Source organism: Halictus rubicundus, chromosome 12 (assembly GCF_050948215.1).
Source record: "Halictus rubicundus isolate RS-2024b chromosome 12, iyHalRubi1_principal, whole genome shotgun sequence".
In the NCBI taxonomy this organism is placed as follows: Eukaryota; Metazoa; Arthropoda; class Insecta; order Hymenoptera; family Halictidae; genus Halictus; species Halictus rubicundus.
The window spans coordinates 14,951,168-14,966,193 of NC_135160.1; the positions used below are offsets into that span (position 1 = coordinate 14,951,168).

Sequence of the window (15,026 nt, forward strand, 5' to 3'; positions counted from 1 at the left end):
TTTTGAAACTAGCATTTAATAAGATTTCATTCTTCAAACGCGACAAGCATTCGTGCGAGTGTTCCGTAGCTTGCTTCGCACAAGTACCAGACCGGAAAAAAAAGATCGTTCCAGCGGTTACGACGTTTGCTAACACGAGAATAACATAGAATCTTAATTAATGCACGTTAAAAGACTCGTTTCATTACATTACACTTTACACTCTTGCGGGCGCTATTAACGCAAGGAAATCTGCAGTCCACGGATTACCGAAATGCAACTCGTTAATTGCCGTTGGCTTTTAGTGAAACAAGCTGATCAAAACCGCGTCACAATATCGAGGAAATTCGTTCGAAATAAACGTGATTCGTATCGGAGAAAAGGGCTCGTAGCGTTCGTTTACGGAGCGGGAGAGGCGAAAATGCTGAAACTGTTAGAGTTAATTTAATAGGAAGTATGTAACGCAGTTTCTGGAGAATCCAGCAGATTCGAGATTCGGTCGAGTTTCACCGGCGACCCGCATGCCGCATGCCGCATGCCACGCCACGGTCTCCGATACGTGGTTAGAAATTAAAGTGAAATTCGCATTAGTTTGCTTTCCACGCCGTCGAAAACGAAAGATTCCCCCGGTTTGAACCGGTTGATATTAGTCTAACGAAGCTGTAGTCACCCAACTCGAGAATTCTTGGTGACGACATCTACCGAGGAAAACGACTGGCCACGATCCTCGGTGAACCACTTAATTCAGATTCCGAAAGTTCCAGCAAATTAATTAGATACCTAGACGTAGAAACTAGAAACAGAAACGATGACAAAAGAGTCGTCCGAACGTTTCTGTCCACCTGTAATAATACGACAGTTTCTCCGCGTGTTCTTCCTAATGAAATCTTTGTTCAGTGAACTATGAGTTTTGCCGAACAAGTACAGTAATGCCTCGGTACATGCCTCTGAAACAGATCTACACGATATTTGCGAAAAATCTATACCTTGTACACCTATATCTTGAGGGTTTCTCTGTTTCCGAGAAGTTTTCAAGTACCTCGGTAATCTGAAGCATAAAGTATCCTGTACGCTGGATCAACCATTCGTATAGCAAAACAGTTTCGAAGAAAAACTTGTACAATTCATAGAAATTCCAAATGAACTAATGTAGATACTACAAAAAATTACGCGTATGCAATGTTACCAACATCGAATTACGTCACACTTGACAAATAAGGTAGCGTTTCATTGCACGGCCATTATAAGGCCGTATTAGATGAATTGCAATAAGATAAACTATTCGACGTGGTACTCGTGCCGTTATCTCACAAACTGGTTGCTCATCCTAGCTATCGGTACATACTCGTACATTGGTTCACCATATATTCGCTTGGAAGTTGCTATACGAATTGCTTGAAAAATAATAAGAATTATCATATCAGAAATATTGTGGAAAATTAAAATTTCTAAAAACAATATTTGAAAAATCAAATTTCATGAAATCTTGTCTGTGTACAACCGAAGATACACACACAGTCACACAGTTATTAGAACTTATTTCAACCAATTGAGAAAGACATATAGCATTTCCCACGAAAGAAAAATTCTCGTAATTATGTTTTACGGTAATTTGAAACTGTCCGTGCCAATAAAAGAACCCGTCGGCCCATAATTCGGAGACCCGAACCGGCCTCCATAAAAGAAAACTCTGCTCGATCTTGATTACCAAACAAGCGTTGGTTCCTCGTCAATATCACCTAAAAATCTCCGGGAATTTCCGCCGTCGGACAAACGTTCCCCATCCGCAATGATAAAACCGCAATGGGAAATGAACACGCTTCGTGTTCTTGGACACACCGAGACAATGTCCCCCAGACGGTACATCGTCGAGGGTAGATCATGTTGGGGTGCGCAAAACGATTTCCATCGTTCGACGGATTAGGGCCGAACCGGAACGGTTTGTTGATTTTACCCCCCAGTCGAAAACGACGACGATTTGTCCGCAAACATTTGGTTTCCGAGGCTATGGAAAGCACTCCACAGATCCCATCCGTCCGTTCCCATTTTTCCTTCCGAGGTACGCCCTACTACATATACATACCTATACTCTATACCTACACCTAGCCGGTAGCGCTGCCGCCTTTTCCCCGTCCTTCGGGCCTTCGCTTCGGGGACACAGAAACGGTGAGTCACCTAACAATTTCTTTCATTTACTTCGAATATACTGTATATTTATAGGATAACGGTTCATTTATTTCGATCAGAGTCGAGAGATTTTACACTTTTTTATTTTTATTAGAACGATTAGAAAGGTTACAATTGAAACGATAGGAAGATTCATATGTCTACGAGAAGTACTTTGAAAAATATCTTGAAACATTGATAAATCAAGTAATGGTCTTAAATATTATGGGCTGGTTCCTGAGGTCGTTCGAAGTCACCTTTTCCTTTGTGAAAATCTTCTCCGCTGTTTTGTTAAGGAGTTATTTACGGAAAAAAGAAACACGGACCAATCAGAGCGCGGCTAAAGAATGCGTCCGCTGTACCCGCCCTCTGATTGGTCCGTGTTTGTTCGTTAATAACTCTTTAACAGAGCCACGAAGAAGATTTTCGCAAAGGAAAAGGTTACTTGAAACGTCTTCGGGAACCACCACTTTCAAGGAGAATTCAAACTAACACTTTCCGATCACACCTCGTATAGCTATACAATAGACGAACGAAAACCGCAATTATTTTTCCGCCAACACAATTGTACTCCCGATGAAAATTTCGAGTGAGCCACCCTGTTGTATAAGGAAGCCTCGATTAAACACGAGCAAAAATAGAGCACAGGGGTGCGCTTCGAGTCGTTCCCGATTTACAGACATTGCGGAACACCGGCGCCGCCTGTTTGCACGGAAACCGGCACTTATTTCACCGATGCTTCCCACCAGCGAAGCGTGCCCCGTGCCCCGTGCCCCGTCGTACATTTCTCATATTAAAGATTCAGGGCCCACAGCCACAGCCACAGCCACAGCCACAGCCATCACCGCACCGTGTTCGCTCCGTTCTTTCTTCTTGAAAAATCGACCGTTTAACCTGACCATCGTCTACCTTTTTTACGAAATAATTGAATTACGTAGCAGGGAAACACGTGACTTCCGTGTGGCGGCCTGTGTGTTCCATTTATCAGATACATTTCTTGTAATTTCTTGTGCGGCTGCTGGCTGGCAAGCTGAAGCTTCAGGTAGATCCGTATGTCCCGGTTTTCCTATTAAGTTCTGTTCAATATTTCTGATAACATGACTGCCGATTTTATGCATTTATAAGAAAAATGAGCAATTACCGTACAAACTTTTTCTTTTCTGCGAAAAGATATCATTGTAATCTTCCCACTTTATTAAAGCTGCTACGAGAAGATTTGTGATTGTTACTTGCATCTTGAAATTGACGCAGTCTGGTAGTAACAATCTGGAGACATGCTCTTCTTTCATTTTGTATCAACTATAATTATTATGCTTTGTTTTTATCCACTCCATTGTTGGTTGATTTCGTTATTTTCTTTTTCTTTTTTTCTTTTGTCGAGTTGTGTAGGCCGTAGGAAATTCGATGACAGAGCCACTGCGTTGTACAGGGTGGAAAGAAATGTTAAATGCCACTAAAATATTTGTTATTTCATAAGCGACAACATAATGAAATTTCTTTAAAATAACAATGAGATCATTTTCATCCCAACAATATTACTTTTACGTTGCAAAAAAAGGACAGCTGCTGCTTTTCAGCTTCCATAATCTTTGACACGCGATTCCACTTTGGATCTGCACAAAGAAATAATGGATTCCATGAATTTTAAATTTAACTAAATGTTTATTCATATTATTTTTGTTTATTTGAAAATCCGTGATACTAAACAAAAAACTATGAATAAAAATGTGTCGAATATTTTCGCAAAGTTTATTTCCGCGCAGAAAAAGCTAGTCTAGATCAACGTGCGATTTTTAAATAATGTTTATTATTTTTTTTTTTTTGTTCTTATTCAAATATTAAAATCTTGCATGCACATCTATTTTATATAGCGAAAAAATCCTTGCAAGATCGATTTCGTCTTATAAACTGAAACACGATAAATCCCTTGAAATATTTTTTTATTGAAATTTAATAATTTAAAGAAATCATTTCGTAGTAATTTGGAATATTTCTCAATATATCTGAAATGCATTTAATGTTATAATCAAAGGAAGAATGAGAAATACTCCTGTAATTTTGTACGGTATAAGCGAAAAGTGTCAGGCAAATATTTGGTAAAAAATTCGTAAAGATTGCCCTTCCGATTCTTTTTTCTACCTTGAATGTTGCACGAGGAAAGTAAAGAGCGTCGTAATTGACTTCCTGCCGCAGCAGAGATTAAAATTGGAAAAAATCTAGCAGAGGAAATCGCGGATAACGGCTAGTGTATGCATAATAAATTATACACGACGTCGGAATTTGCTTAGATAACATTATCATCGCCGAGCGCCGCTAGTAATTACTCTGTAATAATGTAATTAGGTAATCTCTAACAAGATCGATGCACGATTTACCAATCGCGATTTCCATCAATCTATCTTGCAAATGAATTATTACGAATTGTTGTTGTGTTTACGGAACAGTGTTAAATTTAGTACTGGGGAACTTCTGAACGTGACCATAGCAACAACTGTGTGTAAACAATGACAACGTAAAACAATCTGTTATAGCACGTATACAGAAAAATAAAATGATTAAACGTTAAAGACTGTTTCGTTCTTGTAAAACGAAGAAAACGTCCCAAGATATAATGATTATGATGCAAGTGTGTGTAGGACATAGGACTAAAGTAAAAAGAATTAATAAAAGTACTGTTTACGCGGTTACTTTAATCATTTTCTCCGATTAAAGTCTGTATAATCAAGGAAGAAACGGTATATTTACATAAATAACATGTTTTCAGATTATTCACGTGCAACAGAATGTGAAAGAATGTTCGTCAGATTCTTCTGGAATCTCGAACGAGAGGAAATCCGTGAGCCTCCATAGCTCAGGGGTTAGAGCATTGGTCTTGTAAACCAGGGGTCGAGAGTTCGAATCTCTCTGGGGGCAACCTTTTTTTTCTGTCTTATTATTTGATTTTATCGTTTATTTACGCAACACAGAAAACCATTTCCCATGAATCGCGTAACAATAACCATTCTACACTCGGAAATTAACAGTTTTGCAGAAATTGCGTAGACCCTGCGAATATATTCATTCTACCATCAGCAGCTACATATGTGTACATATGCACAACATTGCGTTGTACGAGTAGACTACGGATCTTTGTGCAGAACAAAAATTGTCTACCTCAGGCGCAACAAACTGGAGTAAACTAATCATTTGTTTCCTTTCTTCGCAATACGGAGCACGTAAGGTAACTATTTCATGTCACTCTACAAAAATAACAAGAATGTATTTATTCAGACTTTTACTGATTTTCACTAAAATATACATATGTCCAAAGAAATATATTTAATAATACGCCGTAAATCTCAACAATCCGAATAACATCATTTTCACTAATTCCGTAGTTCTAGAGTTAATAGGCCGAACTGGTTAAACGAAACACGACAACATTTTTTAATTCTTCTAATCTTTTTGAAAAGATTTATATTTCTTCTCGTTTTTCTCATAAACGCGTAAAATTCGCAGTCTATTCGCGAGTCGCGACATTCTTTGCAAAACACTACGAAAACAAACAACGATTCGAAATTTTACATGTAACGTACTAATTGAAATTCTACGTGCCGGTGTCTCTAGTCGTTAAAACGGTGAATTCAAAATGTAATTCGCAGAAATTGATACCGTGATTTCGTATGCAATTAACGTTCCTCCTGCGTAGGGACAATCATATGTACAAATATTTGCGATGTATTACTGAATTTTTCACTGTTCCCACAGGCACAGAAATTCTTCTACCCGAATCAGTCGTGACTCGCTATCGATCACTGGGATAAAACGTGGTCGAATCCATGCGTGAGCAATACTTTTTCTGGCATGACCGATTCACCTTCGCCATAAATACAGGCAGAAACAGATACACCGCTTGGAAAACATTTGTCCCTCTTTGACGAAGCAAGAGCAAGACATTTCACGGTGGAATCGTATCGTAGTTTACGAACGAAATGTGTATTTTTCGAAACTTTCGCCTATCTATAATCTATAATCTATAATCTATAATCTATAATCTATAATCTATAATCTATAATGTATGCTGTATGAATTATCCGTGCGTAAATTGATATTTAAAGAAGGTACATATTACTGCGAACAGGATAGTTATTCCTCAACGTCTAAATTTTCCTTAATCTTTGCATAAACACATACATCACTTTGTAGTGTTATATCTTGTATATTACTCCGTATGAAAATTTTTCTTAAGGGTATTATTCAATCGTAAATTGTAAATTATTATACTTTAAATGATTTTATCATTATTATACTTTATATTAATCTTATTATTAATTAATTTTCAATACTATTATTATTATTATTATACTTTAAATGCATTATATGTACTTAAAAACATCCCTACATACATTTTCTCGTAAAAATAATTATTCTCATTTTTCGCATCACTTTTCAAAAATATTCTTTCATTTTTCGCTTCTTTTCAAAAATACTGTTTCATTTTCGCGCCGCTTTCATTTATCACTCGACAAAGATTTTCGTTTCACCGAACCTTTGACGCAATGGAGCCGTTAGTGACCAAAGCGAGTTTTTGTTCAATTTCTTGCAAATCGACGGGAAACAAAATGATATTTCACAAGCTCGTGTTACTTAATTACTCAAAAACTGTTGCTGTTCGTTCACTTCGGTTATATGTAATTTAGTTGCCATATTCTTTCCCGGAGGGTTCTTTTGATCGTGAACAGTCGGTTGGAAAAAGAAAAAGAAAAAGAAAAAGAAAAAGAAAAAGAAAAGGAAAAAGAAAAAGAAAGAGAAAAAGAAAAAAAGAAAGTAAGAACAACGTGAAATAAATCACGGGACTAATTCTTTAGCGCTACCGAGTTGTGCTCTTTTCAGTTAGAAAGCGCACAACTCGTTTCAAAGAGTCCGCTCGAAGGACTGTGCAGCGTCAGTGCAGCGTCCAGTTTAAAAGTTCACGAAGGCAATGCACTTCCATAAATCTAAATAAACGCCGCGCCGCGCGCCGCCGAGAAGAAACTAGGACGCTTAACGCAACGAAATTGACGCGTGACTTCGCCACCTTTCAATTTTCCGTGGCCGCGACACTCTTTTCGTTCGACTTTGCGATTGCGAAAATTCGTGACCGATTTGAAGATGAAACGGAAGCGGTTACACGCTTTAAGGATTCTCGTGTAACTCGTCCAACAATCGATTTTTCTTTCTAGTTTTTCAAAGTGTAGAACCTTGAAAATGCTTTCTCCAAATTTTATACCGAAATTCATTGATACGCACTCCGGTGTGTACATCCATCCTTCGATGAACGCAGCATTTGATCTTTCTAGCCATTACTCGGTGCCATGATGTCATCGAATCATAAAAGATTTCTACTGTTTCATCGCGCAATGTTGCTGATCCACTTTCTTAATAGATATCGTGCACTTTGCAACGAGGACGAAGATGGAGATCAAGTTTCTGCAACTGTATTATAACTTGAACAAATTTAGTATCTTTGTTTTAATATTCGTTATGCTTTAAAAACAAGTATGACGAATGTAGGCATAGTAATTGGTACCCCCACGGTAATCGGGTTCCTTCCCCTATATGTATAATGGTATTTATAAAAGGATAACGTAGACTGTGGACCAATCACGTTTCGTTCGTCCTACGAACGCTGCAAAAAGTATGCGTGTGACCTTCGTATTGGCATTCACCGATAAACATTGTTGATTCAAAGGCAGTACTCGTACAAACTTGACAGGGGATTAACATAGATGAATTACTGACCAGGAACAACGAGTGGAGTTGACGAACAACGCTGGCACGCGTTACGTCTGTCCGTGTGTATTATCTGGCTGCCGGTTAATTTATCGATTCGGAGCACACGGGAGGCTCCGGGCAAACGATAGGAAATGTGTCAAAGCAATTTCAGAATATCCCACGCGGCTGTCCGACAATTTATCGAAATGTTCCAGCCGTGAATTGATCATACCTGCCGTTGATTTATCTTTCACCGATCTAATGCACCGTGTTACTGCTATTCGATGTTAAAACGGTGATTATCGTCTGCAAATAAGAACTGTTTAGCTGTTCCATTAAGCTTTCCGGGACTCGACTCTATTGCAGAAACATTAACGCGAAGGAAACAATGCCTGGTATATACGGGTACAGGCATCGATGGATGACAGTGCGTTAGAGTACAATATATTAAAGATTACTCGGTGGGATACACCTATTACATAGATGTTTCGTCGGGTCGCAATATGCAAAAAGATGAATATTTCATTTGTAACGGGACCTCGCAAAGCCACGCTGAGAGCCTTCGTTAAAAGGCAACCGCAACATTATTAATTTCCCAAGACAAGTTGCCGCGCCGCGGCGGGAATGGCGCCGTTAAATTTGTTGTCACGACTTCACCAGTTCTATTACGCGGGACCAGTTCCCATCCTCGTAACAAGACTTATAATTACCCGAATGTCACGCATCGCTGCACATTATCAGCACACATCAAACACGATCGTCGGCTATAAGTATTGCCGGTAAACGCCACGCTGTCGCGAGCAGCATCGCGTTATCAACTATGTATGTTATCGTGGCAGCGATCATCGCGGTCACGCGGCATTAATAAAGAAGGGATCGGGTTCTCGTTAAGAGGACGTCCAATACCATATTATACCATATTGGGAGAAAATCTATCGTTAAACCACTCTGCAACAATAACAACATTTTTTCTGTCTGCAGAAAGATTTGCCACTACGTTATATTAAATATGTTTTTTTTTTTTTTTAAGAAAAATACAGTTAATTATCCCGTCTACCGCGGGGACTTTGTTATTATTTTTTTTTTTACATTAAATGTTTAAGGAGTGCTAATATTTCAATATATGTTGAATTTTTTGTGGGTGACTGGGGGAGGGGGGGGGGGGGGTCTTCGAACATATTTTTAAATGGGAAGTAGTATTGATTTTTATGTTATTGCGTACCTTTCATTAAACTGAATAGCATTCGATTGAACCATATTTTGTTTTATTGTGCATAGTTAGAGAGTTATATGGAACAGTAGACTGAGGGTTTTTTAATGTAAAATAAAAATGTTCTGCATTCATAAAAAGGCAGCGATTCTACATAGAAATTTATTTATTTGTTTAGTAATTGTACACGAAATGAGCATAGTACAATAGCATTTTTAATTTCTTTGTTCTACTTATTTTCTATCATAAATGCATAAAATCCCGAGTCAGCTTACATCGATATACCGAGTGTCTTTGTCTGGTTCAAGCATTTCCGTTCGTAAACCATGGATTAAAGACTCCTCTGATCTCGCGCTGCAATTTCGCCTGACGTATTACAGAGATGCGTTCTGAAAGCTGTCCGTCCAATTATTTTCGTACCTACTTCCAACAACTATGACTACGATCCTTTCTCTAGTCCAGGCTCGCGTGTATTCTTTTCCCTCTCTTATCTCCCTTCATCTCCCTTTCACGTGAATATCATTCAGGAAATGGGAAAACCGTAATGGCTTCTGAAATGCTGGCTCAGAAAATTTCAACGGCTACGTGTCCTCGTACGACTACACGCGTATCGTAACCCTCGGTCAGATCGAAATCGGAAAAGTCCGTGAACCTTTTCAATGTACAAAGGCGGTACAAATGATTCGAGGCTTTGAACATTTCGATCAAAGAATTCTTACGATTCAACTATTTCACAAACTCGTCGACAACCGTAAAGAAACAAGATCATTAAACAGGGCAAATGTAACGCGTATCTTCTTTCATTAACCGTATGTATTTTGTATTTTGTTAGATCCAATCCAATATTGTAATTAGACTTGGTTTCAGAAAATGAATAGGTGAAATACAAAACTGTAAAGAAATTAGACAAATTTCAGAATGCTGATACGCCGCTTATTCAAATTATCCAATGAAGAAATTCATTTCTATTTAATTTTGCCGTTTCCTACAATTGTCTTTGAAAAATTATATTTTCCATAAAAATCCATCCATCCGATTATAATGTTAAAATTGTTTAGTAGTGATGAAGAAACTGGTTAAAAAATTTGACAAATCATATGTCAGCTATATGTGGCTGGTGCGACAATTGACGCGTTAAAGTTCTCACTGATTCCAGTTTATTCGGAACAGATAGAATGTAGCGGAGAACGCATAGAGAAGCGCGAACTTGGATTTTCGAATGCAGTTTCTACGATCGATTCGCGCGAAAGAATCGTTCTCGTTGTATCGAGGACACGAGGACAAGAGGCGTGGCGGGGCGTCCCCGCGCAGCGTTCTGCATCCCTCTTCGTGCATCGCAATGTGTTGCTGGACTGCATTACGCAATATGTCACCGTCGGATCATTCGGGTCGACACGCTGAGGGAGGTCTGTACCGAAGTTCTCGAAACGTCCAAATTTCCGGGGGAAATTGACTGGACGCGCGATGGACGTCCCCCATTTCACGGATAACAATTACGCTTTCAAATGAAAGCCCCGATCGGCCACGCTTAATTTATAATTCGAATGAATAATAGAAAAACGTGACGAAGTCGACTGCTTCGTTCAGACCCCTCGTTAAAAATTAAATACTCTAATTTTCTATATATGTATATATATTATTACTCTGTTATATTTAAAAAAAAGGTATATATATATATGTATCAACTTTATTATGTAATAAACAAATAGGAGCAAGTTTAAAAATTATTTTGATGTTTTCAAAGGCAACGCATTGTGAAAAAAAATGTATGAAAGAGTTCAAGAGTTCTTTTATCGCTTCTGGCACGAAAGAACAGTTTGTAAGATTTAAATAACTTTGATAAAACAACTTTTTACTGTAACGTAACTTATCAGTAGAATAGGGATAACAAAGACGCACACCGTAGAAAATTGTCTACAAAATGTTCGCGAAATTCTATCGCGCCGATAAGGTTGTGTTATGGTCAATAACTTGTTTTGAACTTCCGAACAAATTACCGGAACATTGTTTGGCCAACAACGTGTACACATCGATAGTGAAAATATCGAAATACAGTGAACGTATTTCGACTAGACTTTACAAAGGGATGATTGATGGGATAGGAGCATAAAACCTCGAGATTCGACTTCTAACCCTGTTCTCCATGGTTTGCGTCGAGTACGATTGGCAATTGACTCGATCCGTCAAGAATCGAGCAATTTGGTGAAGTGCACGTGCACGTTTCCCAACAGTTTGAAACGAGCTGCAATGTCTGCATTCGTTTACAGTGACTTTCCTTCTCTGCTACTCGCATTTTCTTCCCCTGATTCGCCTTCTGACGAACAGCGTTCAGCCACTTCACGTTTCACCACATGAACCTAACTTTACGGGTGCAACCGATCGGAATCATTTTGTGTCAACACTATGGGTCTATGGGCAATATCCCCAGTCTTATGCTTTAAAACCACTAGTTTGGAAATTATACACCAACATAGTCAACGAATTTATAAGTAAAACAATCTATTTTTGTTTGGACCAATATTACCCTGTGAAACATATTTAAATTGTTCTCCTTTCTATGATATTTTGGTTTTCAACTAAGCTTTGTATAATCATTTGTACATATTACGATGCAATTGAAGATCGATAAACGTCCTAATTCTGTCATTATTACGAATACAGTTCCACGAAAGCGATAAAAATGTGAACGCAACAAGAAGATATTGATTCTTCTTTGCCACTTACATACGTGCAATGAACAGTTTGCTACGGATCAAAACGGCTCATCTCTCACGCTTATCCCGGATCATCCGTCATCCGTGGGTTAAAGTAGAACAAAGAAGTTAAAAGGTTGACAAATGATCCCCAATTTGAGGAAAGCTCGAATCGCAAACGTACAAATGTACCGACTAGGCTACCCTCGATGGTTGCAACCTCGTTTATCGCAGAGAACGCTGCATATTGGCGCAATCCTCACCATCGGTTTCAGAACTTTGAACAACTTGTGCTAGCAATGTAGAATCGAAAGAAAATCGATGTACGAATCAGTGTGATTGGTTGAACCTCTTTCGTCGCACGACCTCGATCTTTGCACGCATTTGCGGTCCCGTTCCGTGCAACGAGCGAGGTTCTACTGCATGCGTGCACAGACACAAACACACACACACACGCAGAGAGAGAGAGAGAGAGAGAGAGAGAGAGAGAGAGAGAGAGAGTTGGTTAAGGAACAGACGATTAAAAATTTACACCGTCCAGCTCGCGCACAAGTTTCAACGTAACTTCCAAGGTGGAAGTGTCGCTGTGCCATTTGGCGGACGAGGTGCAAGGATCAACCGGATGCGGCGTCGCAAGGTGCAGCCGATATCTGGAAAATCGTGACTAGCTTTACGCCCCGGCAGATTTACAGCCTCGTAAAATTGTCAAAGAAATTCCGGCCCGTCCCGAAGTCAAAGCAATGAAACTTGGCGGAATCGCCGATAAATTCTCGCCTCCATGGTTCTCTCACCTTGGGCTGCGCACGTCGATCGCCTCGGACTCCACGGTAAGCTCGACTTTGTCCCGCGACTCCTGCGGCATCTTCACAAACACGGACAGCCACTCGCAGGATGCTGTGCCTGGCGTTTTGAAGCCGATCTAATTCAACATGTCCTCCATTAGAAACCATTAACACTTTGATTCTCGATAATGTATTACTATGACGTGCCGAAGCCGTCCGGTGAGCGAGGAAAATCAAGGGAGTACAAGCGTTTTGTGTTAGGTACGGTACGGTACGGTTAGCTCGCTCGTTGCACAACGCTATACCGAAAATGCAAAGCAAAAAATTTAGCTTGTGCGCGCGCTCTATTTTTCCAATTTCCCATTTTGTATTTCCCCACTCCGGGATACTATGTAGCCACCACAATCCCCACCACTGGGAGCTGTTGGAAGTTGTAACAACTCGCGGTGAGAATCGCTAGCCGATGTGTATTCACCGGACGATGCGTCAGTATTCCCCGCTAAATCCTTCCCCCTCTACCACCGAATGTGGCTCGACTCTCCTCTAGCGACTCTTTGCACCTGTTAGCCAACCGCTGTCACATATTCTCCTGGCGCAGAGATTCGCTTGAGGGGAATCTGACGCTGGGGAGGGAAGCGCAAACACTTTTTCGGAAACAGCCTGTATGCACTGACATTGAAATGCAAAAATAATGGTCAATTGCCTGTAGTTGAACGAAGACTGATGTATACCATTTGAATACCAGAAATGAAATTGCCAAGAAGCAAGGCAACGTTACAGCAATCGATTATTAATAACCCGTGCATAATCACTGGGTATTAGAAAATAGTGAATAATACTCTGTGCGTTGTATCATACCATACATAACGCTGCATTCCAATCGCTAATGACCTGCGAACATCTAACGGTATTAATCACGTTGATTCATTATCAAGCCATATATATATATAGTGGCAAGCCAGAGTTTAAATACCGTTGCTGATATAATATAATCCGTCTATTATTATAGTATATACTGTTACTAAATAGATGTTGCATTAGATGTTACTCATTCAAATATCTCGAACTACTATTTGATCATGCTTAACCCTTGTATGTTCCATTGGTACGAATCATGCCAAATAAACGAATATGGATAATAATATGTCAAAATCACATAAAATTCATTTAGAATTTCTGTAATACAAGCGCATAGAATTATAGAAGCTAGAAATCTGTGATGAGGTTAATCGTGTGATGAAATAAACCTTCACAGAGGTTTCAGAAATTAAAAAAAAAAAAGAAACGAACGAGCGAAAGAAAAATTTAAATATCCATTTTACGTTACATTGACACAAAGAGTGCATGATGGTTAACGGAAGCAGGTGATTTTGTGCTAATAGGTATAGCTATTTCTGACAAAGCATTCACGTAACGCCGGTACAACGCGCAATTAGGAACTAATAAAATATTTTCTTAGCTCGCTAAAGTTTGCTTCTATCTCTGTTGAAATAATAAGATGCACATTCTCGGAGGAACGAATATAGTGACTTCGTAAAACATCAATGTTCCAGCCAGTGAAGATCCTACATATTAAATGTTACAGCTGCAAACACGGATCCGGACTGATCCTTTTGGATGTACGTATCTGTTGCTGGGAAATGATGTCGATAAAAGACACTACATACTATGGAGCTAAACCAAACCCTATTTGGACGACGGTGGATTTTTTCGAAAATCTAAGAAGAACATTACAGTGGCAAAATCAAACGGAAAATAGAGTCGAAAGAAGCGTCTTGCTGGTCTTGAACAGCGAACCAATTTGATTCTAGCAATTACACGTGTCGTTCTATTATTAATAATAATAATAATAATAATAATAATAATAATAATAATAATAATAATAATAATAATAATAATAATAATAATAATAATAATAATAATAATAATAATAATAATAATAATAATAATAATAATAATAATAATAATAATAATAATAATAATAATAATAATAATAATAATAATAATAATAATAATAATAATAATAATAATAATAATAATAATAATAATGATAATAATAATACTAACACCTAAGAAGACATCCTCCGGCGTTACCGCCTGCTTAAATTTCATCTGATATTCCGGCACTTCCCTCGGATCATAGCTTTCGGAATTCTGTGTGGCATCTGCCTCAGACGGATGCCAAATATCATCAGTCTTTCCTTTGAGCGGTGCATGCGGCCCGACGTGTTGCTTGGACGCAGTATTTTCAGCCCCGATATCGCCAGGTCCTTAAAAACATCGACTATCCGTAACACCTACTACATACCTTCTACCTTTTTACTTGAAAGTGAAAAATAACAAGATCGTGTAGCCAGGACTCGAAACAAACAGTTATTTTCGGTTCTCAAAATCATTCCTAGATTGTGACCATATGGAGTCAAGTGTGTTTACTTCGAATTACACACAAAGCCACCTAAGGAA

The 15,026-nt window shown here is 38.8% G+C and overlaps 2 protein-coding genes and 1 non-coding gene across 4 annotated transcripts in view; 1 reads left to right on the forward strand and 2 right to left on the reverse strand.

Annotated features, from left to right (window-relative positions):
* Positions 1–15,026, reverse strand: part of LOC143359820 (cysteine-rich secretory protein 3) — a 122,120-nt gene that overhangs the window by 106,441 nt on the left and 653 nt on the right. The gene's annotated exons all lie outside the window — the stretch shown is intronic.
* Positions 4,986–5,058, forward strand: Trnat-ugu (transfer RNA threonine (anticodon UGU)). Its single transcript has one exon. It is a non-coding gene; the product is annotated as a tRNA-Thr (tRNA).
* Positions 12,061–14,740, reverse strand: Dnaaf6 (Dynein axonemal assembly factor 6). 2 transcript variants are annotated; one of them, XM_076798099.1, is made up of 3 exons: positions 14,633–14,740; positions 12,573–12,700; positions 12,061–12,431 (listed from the first exon to the last, which is right to left on the reverse strand). In XM_076798099.1, the coding sequence occupies exons 2-3, from the start codon at positions 12,641–12,643 to the stop codon at positions 12,302–12,304; spliced, it is 201 nt and encodes a 66-aa protein (XP_076654214.1). In that variant the 5' UTR covers positions 12,644–12,700; positions 14,633–14,740; the 3' UTR covers positions 12,061–12,301. The 2 variants fall into 2 exon arrangements, with proteins under 2 accessions (XP_076654214.1, XP_076654213.1); XM_076798098.1 differs by lacking the exon at positions 14,633–14,740 and having other exon boundaries at positions 12,573–12,845.